Source organism: Palaemon carinicauda, chromosome 20 (assembly GCF_036898095.1).
Source record: "Palaemon carinicauda isolate YSFRI2023 chromosome 20, ASM3689809v2, whole genome shotgun sequence".
Classification (NCBI taxonomy): domain Eukaryota; kingdom Metazoa; phylum Arthropoda; class Malacostraca; order Decapoda; family Palaemonidae; genus Palaemon; species Palaemon carinicauda.
Window position 1 is genome coordinate 11429213 of NC_090744.1, and position 9116 is coordinate 11438328.

The following is a 9116-nucleotide window of genomic DNA, read 5'->3' on the forward strand; positions in this document are numbered from 1 at the left end:
TTATTATTATTATTATTATTATTATTATTATTATTATTATTATTAGTTAACAGGGACGTAGAAGCGTTTTTTTTCCGGATATGGGGGCTAAAGTTTGAAAAGGCTCTGACGGCGTATGTTCTGATGTGTTGATTTCAAGTCTAAGAACAGATTCCTGAATTCGACAGATATATGCAGTGTCAATGAAATGAGCTTATATATATATATATATATATATATATATATATATATATATATATATATATATATATATATATATATATATATATATATATACTTGATGGATTCTTTTAACCAATATTGAACCAAGAAACATCTTTACTGACATGCATACATTTACTAAGGAAATGATGATAAGGTTTATTTTCTAACTGATTTACATTCTCGAACGCCTTTATTAACAAACACAAATTGGCAGGTGGATTTCGCAACACAGTCAGGCGTTGGCGAAGACACCGAAATGTGACCCTTTTCTTTTTCATTATTCGATTTGTCTATGTTGATTACGCTGATTATAAGAACATCAAATTATACCATAGTCGTGCATCTTCTGGCATATAACTAATACTCCTTAAATTATTAGAATCTGTAATGAATAATGATGTTCTTCATTCAAGGAAATTCCATTTGGCAGCGCTGTCCCAAACTCGTCCCACCAACCTTAACTATGGTGATGATTGTTATTTTGGTCACTTGTACAGGGAAATGACTTACCATCCATAGGTTCTGATGAAGAAAGGAAATACTAAACACTTTCATGATTCACTCAGGTTGCTTCCGATATCATATGGAAAATTCCCACCATTTTCTGATAAACATTTTCATTCCTAATAAGGAAACGATCGTTGGACTATTTACCAGTTACAAATTCTCTAGCCTCTACCTTCCTACCACACTTTTTTGACACACGTGGTCTTCAAATAATTGACAATATTTGTTTGGACAAGGTACCTCTGATGCCATCTATTGGCCTTAAAGTAAAACTCAGTACGGTGTAAGGGAGGGAGATAGAGAAGTCTGTGTTATTATGCCTTTCAAAATGTAACGATATCGTTATTCTACGTCGTTTTTACTAACTATACATGTCATGCCATGAAACATATTAATTATATTTTGTTTTCATAAAAGAGGTAATTGAAAACTGGATCAAATAACTGTGTAATTACTCGATTATGTCACCAATATCGGTACATGTGACCCCCAAATGTAATTAAAGTAACGATTATTTTCTGAATATTTCTCTGATATTTACTGATAAATTTTTAATTTCCTTTGAATTAAGTTGTGGCCCGACAACAAGGAACATCAAGTTCACATGCGCCTGCTTTAGAGCAATTTTGTGCCCAAATAGAAACAGAACTTAGCAATTTAGAACTCTCTGTTAATGCCATCTTTTGGCCTTGAAAGGAAACAATGTGTTGAGCTCTTTAAGAAAAAAAAAAATGGTTTTTACCATCGATAACCAATACGTTAATGTTAGAATGATTATTCTTAGGGGATCAGATTTACAGAGTTTTTGTTTTCCAGCTAAGGATACATTCAACGAAACCTTAAACTTTTGAAATCAATAATTAAGTCATACGAAAAAAAAAAAAAAAAAAAAAAAAAAAAAAAAAAAAAAAAAACATCTTAGGAAATGTCTTATTCCAAATCATAATCATCCTTGACATTTGTAAATCTAGACTACTTGACCATCTTGGGTTAGAGTTCTCTTGCTTGAGGGTACACCCCGCACACTATTCCGTTTCCTTATTTCCGTTCCTCACTGGGTTATTTTCCCTATTGGGGCCTTTGGTTTTATAGCATTATACTTTTCCAACTAGGGTTTTAGCTTGGCTAATAATAATAATAATAATAATAATAATAATAATAATAATAATAATAATAATAAATGTAAGAAAATTAGCAACACCAGAGTCAATTGAGAGTCTATAAAAATAAACCTTTCATTCTCTCCGATTAAATTTTCTAAACGTTTATACAATTCTTATTTCCAGCTGATTCCAGAATGATATATCTGCAATACACAAGTAGCCGTGAGGAATCACAATACATAAATGCTGTTTCGATTCATAGCATGAATGGCCAGGTGAGACATCTCTCTCTCTCTCTCTCTCTCTCTCTCTCTCTCTCTCTCTCTCTCTCTCTCTCTCTCTCTCTCTCTCTCTCTCTCTCTCTCTCTCGTTGTTTATTTTCTATGCAAATAGAAATCTTAGATCAAAGTTACCAGATTACTATCAAATCTAATAGATTTTCCTGAATAAATGTGATCCTATGATAAAATGTATACGTATAAACATAGGTATGAATTTTATATATATATATATATATATATATATATATATATATATATACATATATATATATATATATATATATATATATATATATATATATATATATGTATATATATGTATATATATTATATATATATAATATATATATATATATTTATATAATATAAATATATATGAATATATATATATATATATATATATATATATATATATATATATATATATATATATATATATATATATGTGTGTGTGTGTGTGCATGTGAGTGTGCGTAAGCGTGTCACATAATTATAATATATATATATATATATATATATTTATATATATATATATATATATATATATATATATATATATGTGTGTGTGTGTGTGTGTGTATACTTGTATACTGTATATATACATATATATACACACATATATATATACTGTATATATATATATATATATATATATATATATACATATATATATATATATATATATATATATATATATATATATATATATATATGTGTGTGTGTGTGTGTGTGTGTGTATACTTGTATACTATATATATATACATATATATACACACATATACATACTGAATATATATATATATATATATATATATATATATATATATATATATATATATATATATATATATATATATTACTTGCTAAGCTACAACCCTAGTTGGAAAAGCGGAATGCTATAAGCCTAGGGGCTAAAACAGGTAAAATAGCCCAGTGAGGAAAGAAAACAAGGAAAAATGAAATATTATAAGAACACGAACAATATCAAAATAAATATTTCCTATATAAGCTATAAAATCTTTAACAATATGTAATACGTATTATGTTTTTCCTGTATTTTTATCTGTGCTCTTGATAAACTTGTACTTTTATTTAGTCATGTGTTTATTCTGGTTCCCATTTGAACCTTTGTTTCGTAGTCTATTGTAACTCTATTAATCAATTGATTTGTATATATTCCGTTTTGCCTCGATTTTGGGATAGATGATTTCCCCCAAAGCTTGTCTATCTCCTTCATGAATGATACTCAAAATTTATTCCTTTCGTTCGTCTTTCATCTTGACTTAAAGCTCTTTTGAAGTTTAAATTATACATATATATATATATATATATATATATATATATAAAGGAATGTGATATCTGGTGTTCTTTAGGGTAGTATTCTTGGCCCATTACTTTTCATACCATGTACACATGCTTATAGCATCCTGCTTTTCCAACTAAGGTTGTATCTTAGCTAGTAATAATAATAATATGTCTGTGTGTGCGTGTGTTTTGTTTATAAATGTGTGCGTATTAGTGTGTAAATATATTTCCATGATGTCCAAGTATATACTAATGTGTGTGTATATATATATATATATATATATATATATATATATATATATATATATATATATATATATATATATATAGGGATGTGATATCGGGTGTTCCTTAGGGTAGTGTTCTTGACCCATTACTTTTCATACTATATACACATTCTTATAACATCCTGCTTTTCCAACTAAGGCTGTAGCTTAGCTAGTAATAATAATAATAATGTTAATATGTCTGTGTGTGTGCATTGTTTATATATGTGTGCATATTATAGTGTGTAAATGTATTTGCATGATGTCTAAATATGTACTAAAATATCATCTGGACATAAGTTCGAAATGGATGAGATCATATTTAGCATTAGGAAATGGACGTACCCGGCCTCTAACATTTGATTAGTCAAGCAAATGTATTAATACTTTATTATCATCTCTTCCCAGGTCATTGTAGCAGAGCATCCCCAGAGACACACCATATCTAGAATGTGGCAAATGGTCTACGAAAAGCAAATATCTGTTTGGACTCTCATTCATTCTTTCCCAGTCGGAGACACAGTAAGTCTTAGGAAAAGAGCCCTTTGGGTTGTACTTCCATCCAAACCACACAGCGCATAGCGTAGCATATCTTATTTGAAGGTCATACTTTTGCCCAGTGCGCATAGCGTAGTATAGCTTAACTGAAGGTCATACTTTTTTTCCAATGTGTATAGCATAGTATAGCTTAACTGAAGGTCATACTTTGACCCAATGCGCATAGGATAGCATAGCTTAACTGAAGGTCATATTTTTGCCCAATACGCAAAGCGTAGCATAGCTTAACTGAAGGTCGTACTTTTGCCCAGTGCGCATAGCGTAGTATAGCTTAACTGAAGATCTTATTCTTGTCCAATGCATATAGCGTAACATAACTTGAATGAAGATCTGAGTTTTGCCCAATGCGTATAGCGTGGCATAGTTTAACTGAAGAACTTACTTTTGTCCAGTGTGCATAGCATAGCTTAACTGCAGATTTTCTCTTTTTTTCCTTGTTGATGAATAGTTGCAATTGTCTTATTTCATTTTTGTCATGATTTTCCTTCCTGAAGCATTGTAATATTGTGATCATACGTAACAATAGTATTTCTCAACAGGAGTATCCAGCAGTTTTGCCAGCTGAATGCGAGGAGAATTTTGATGAATTCAACGTGAAAGTAATCAATCACGAAGACTACGATAATTTCACGGAGTACCAAGTCACCATAAGGCTCTTGAACTCGGTATGTACAGCCTATAAGTCTTTGAAGGATTAACTAGTAGACGTACCATTTATTTATTCATTAATTTATAGATTTTGTATAGCATTACATTGCATTTTGATAAAGGTCTATGGTAGGCTTTTGACAAAATAAGAAGAAAGGATGATAAGAAAATTGTCATGGCTCTACATGGTCCTAGATTGTGTCAGGATTGCCAGGTTGGCCTTTTTCTTGCCAGAAAACTCCAAATTTGTCCTTTTTTCGTGCTAGACACCTAAACCTTGCCTTTTTGAAATTAGTTAGCCTTAAATGATATATTTTCGGCCTTTTTTACAATTAGGTTGGCCTTTTAAAGCTGCAGTTGATCAGACGTTGGTCTTTTCTCATTTGGAAAACCTGGCAATCCTGACCTGGAGAGAATAAATTGCACAGCCTTTTACCTATACAGATAACCAAACCTTGATTACTGGCAAACAAGTTACAAGTGTTCCCTGTGACAATACATAGTTAACTTGCAATGGGCCAAATAAAAGTTACGGAGCATATTTAAATAATCTCTGTTGATTGTTTTCTTAGAATCGGGGAAACTTCAAAAGTTCAAACTTGTAGCTAATGTTTTTTTTATATAGAAGAGGCTGACACAAGTCTCTCTTTATACTTCATAATATCAAAAATACATTTTAGTGTTGTTACTGTTCTTAAAATAGTTTATATAAATTGTTATTTCTTCTCTTGTTGTCTATTTCCTTTCCTCACTAAGCTATTTTTTCCTGTTGGAGCCCTTGGGCTTATAGCATCCTGCTTTTCCAACTAGGGAATGTAGCTTAGCTAATAATAATAATAATAATAATAATAATAATAATAATAGGAGTCGATATAGCTACAGGACTGGTGCATAAGAGCGTGCTTCTTGAAACAGCCCATATAGGGAGAAAACTGATGGACTCCTAAAGAAGCTGGATGAAGCCCCACACTAACCAGTCTCTGTAGACTATGATTGGTAATAATAATAATAATAATAATAATAATAATAATAATAATAATAATAATAATAATACCTTACATTTCCCCTTCAGCCAAATTCTGCCCCTTTCCAATGCATGGTGGTGCTTATGAAACATTGGCCTCACACCAACCCGAATCCCTCGTCACTCCTTCCCCTTCTGGCTGTCATGGAGAGAGCGGACTCACTTGTGACTGCATCATCAGCTGCTCTATTCACTTGCAGGTATATTTAACTTTCTATAGTATTCACTCCCTACTGCTTCTACGCTTTGTGAAATCCATTACCATTTCACACAAGATTGAAAGCCTTATATGAAAAACTAATATTCTTGGAAACCCTATAAGAAAGACTAGTGTTCTTGGAAACCTTATAAGAGAGACTAATATCCTTGGGAACCTTATATTAGAGACTAATGTTTTTGGGAACCTTATAAGAGATACTAATGTTTTAGGGAACCTTATATTAGAGACTAATGTTTTTGGGAACCTTATATGAGAGAATAATGTTCTTGGGAACCTTATAAGAGAGAATAATGTTCTTGGGAGCCTTATATTAGAGACTAATATTCTTGGAAACCTTATAAGAAAGACTAGTGTTCTTGGAAACCTTATATGAGAGAATAATATTCTTGTAAACCTTATAAGAGAGGCTATTATTATTTGAAACCTGTAAGAGAGACTAATATTTTTGAAACCTTATAAGAGAGACTAATATTCTTCTTTCCATTCAGAGATGGAGTCACAGGGTGCGGTCTCATGATGGCCCTGAAGCAGTCGATCGAGAAAGTTAAGCTACATCAGGAAGTCGACATCTATCATTCAGTCCAGCTGATCACTTACGACAGACCAGAGTTTATTGTTTCAGAGGTAAGTCTGTTTGGGGTTCCTTCTCAAACTGTTATATATCTTGCTCTAATGCTATTTTCATGGATTATTCTGAATATGAATGTCTATTACAATGTCCTTGAGTCATATCTATGAGGAGTTTTCTCAATTTCATACCAAGACTATCAACATATCCCACATATAATCATTCTTTTAAGAAGTTTGATACATAATTCAAGATATTGGTTTCAAAATGTCACCGGCTGTAATGAAATATGACTATCAAATGCAAGAATAATGTTTACATCGATTTTTTCAAAGTATGAAGCAGTGGTGAACGTAATAATTCTTACCAAAAACATTTGGAAAAGATAAATATGGTTAGTACATAAACCACTTCATCTACCTTAAAAGCATTGCAAACGTTTCCTTCATAAATACCTAGGTCGTTCTAATAGGGAATGTTCAGAGTAAAAGAAAATAATAAGCACAAAGGATATTTCTTTCTACCTTGCTTATAGATATCATGTTCATTCGGCAGCTCGATCTATTTTGTCTTATCCAAGTTAAGTCAGAAAACCCAGTTAACAGATCTGGTAACTTCACACTGAATGCTTTTTTTTTTTTTTTTTTTTTTTTTTTTTTTAAGGGCTGCTTTTTTAGCCCCATCCCGTATTGGAACTTTACTCTCTACAGGACCTGAAAGATCAGTTTATTTTATACCTTCTGAGGCATTTTGCCTATCCATATCCCATTGCATAACTGGTGTTTATCACAGCACTTACAAAAAAAAAAAAAAAAAAAAATCTTCGGTTTATTTTCGAGCGAAATATTTCTCGTTTATAAATTCTCTATTTTGAATGGTTTCATCACCAACAGATTGAATATTTACGTATTCAAAATCACGTTAATCTCAATACTTTCATTTACACTTGTCTCTTTATTTCAGGAGCAATACGACTTGGTGCATGAAGGAGTAGTAGTATACCTATCAGCTTACAGCAACTATGGTAACTTCAACTGAGCAGTAAACGACTTGGTGCATGAAGGGGTAGATCTCTACCTATCAGTTTGCCTTAACTATGATAACTTCAACTGAACTGTAAACGTCTTGGTGCATGAAGGGGTAGATCTCTACCTATCAGTTTGCCTTAACTATGATAACTTCAACTGAACTGTAAACGTCTTGGTGCATGAAGGGGTAGATCTCTACCTATCAGCTTACAGCAACCATGGTAACTTCAACGAAGCGGTAAATCATTTAGTCAACCTTCACTGATGTATTATTGTTAAGTTGCCAGTTAATTGACCTATTATACTTTGGTTACAGTTTACCGCAACTATGGTAACTTCAACTGAACTGTAAACGACTTGGTGCATGAAGGGGTAGATCTCTACCTATCAGCTTACAGCAACTATGGTAACTTCAATTAAGCGGTAAATCATTTAGTCAACCTTCACTGATGTATTATTGTTAAGTTGCCAGTTAATTGACCTATCATAGTTTGGTTACCTGTTAGATTGAGACCTATTATAGTTTGAGTACCTGTTTGATTGTGACCTATTATTATTTAGTTATCCACTAGATTGTGGCCTATTATTATTAAGTTATCCACACTTTGTGGCCTATTATAGTTTGGTTACCTGTTAGATTATGACCAATTATAATTTAGTTACCCGTTAGATTGTGACCTATTATAGTTTGGTTACTTGTTAGATTGTGACCAATTATAGCATACAGAAAGAACACCCGGCTACATACAGACTAATAGACACTCAACTAGCATACAGAAAGAACACCCCGCTAGCATACAAAAACAGCAGACACTCGGCTAGAATACAGAAACAACAACCTGCTAGCATACAGAAACAACAGACACTCGGGTAGCAATAGCAAGCAGAAACAACAGACACTTGGCTAGCATACAGAAAGAACAACCTGCTAGCATACAGAAACAACAGACACTCGGGTAGCAATAGCAAGCAGAAACAACAGACACTCGGCTAGCATACAGAAAGAACAACCTGCTAGCATACAGAAACAACAGACACTCGGTTAGCAGTAGCAAGCAGAAACAACAGACACTCGGCTGGCAACATCATGCAGAAACAACAGACACTCGGCTAGCATATAGAAACAACAGACACTCGGCTAGCGTACAACTTTATGGCATCCCTCTATCAAAAAGCATAAATCATGACAATAAATACATATAGTCTTTATATGCAGCCTATATAAATATTTTAACACCAAGGCATTTCAATATAATACTAAACATGGAAAAAATAAATATTTATTCAACACGAGTTGCAAAAGTCTTTAACGAGAACAATATTTTCGCAATGTGAAATTTATGCTTAATTTTCAAAAGTAACCTTGTGAGTCTTGGTGTTAACATCCTTTGATATTTAACAGAC

General features: G+C 32.3%; 1 protein-coding gene across 6 annotated transcripts in view; it reads left to right on the forward strand.

Annotated features, from left to right (window-relative positions):
* The window catches only part of LOC137660144 (receptor-type tyrosine-protein phosphatase S-like), a 185383-nt gene extending 176468 nt beyond the window's left edge, over positions 1-8915 (forward strand). For all 6 annotated transcript variants that reach the window (XM_068394849.1, XM_068394845.1, XM_068394846.1 and 3 more), the window contains 6 exons: positions 1998-2089; positions 4075-4188; positions 4764-4889; positions 5945-6096; positions 6605-6740; positions 7648-8915. In XM_068394849.1, the coding sequence (XP_068250950.1) occupies positions 1998-2089; positions 4075-4188; positions 4764-4889; positions 5945-6096; positions 6605-6740; positions 7648-7722 (695 nt within the window). In that variant the 3' untranslated portion in view covers positions 7723-8915. The remainder of the gene's footprint in view (positions 1-1997; positions 2090-4074; positions 4189-4763; positions 4890-5944; positions 6097-6604; positions 6741-7647) is intronic.
* The last annotated feature ends 201 nt before the right edge of the window (positions 8916-9116 follow it).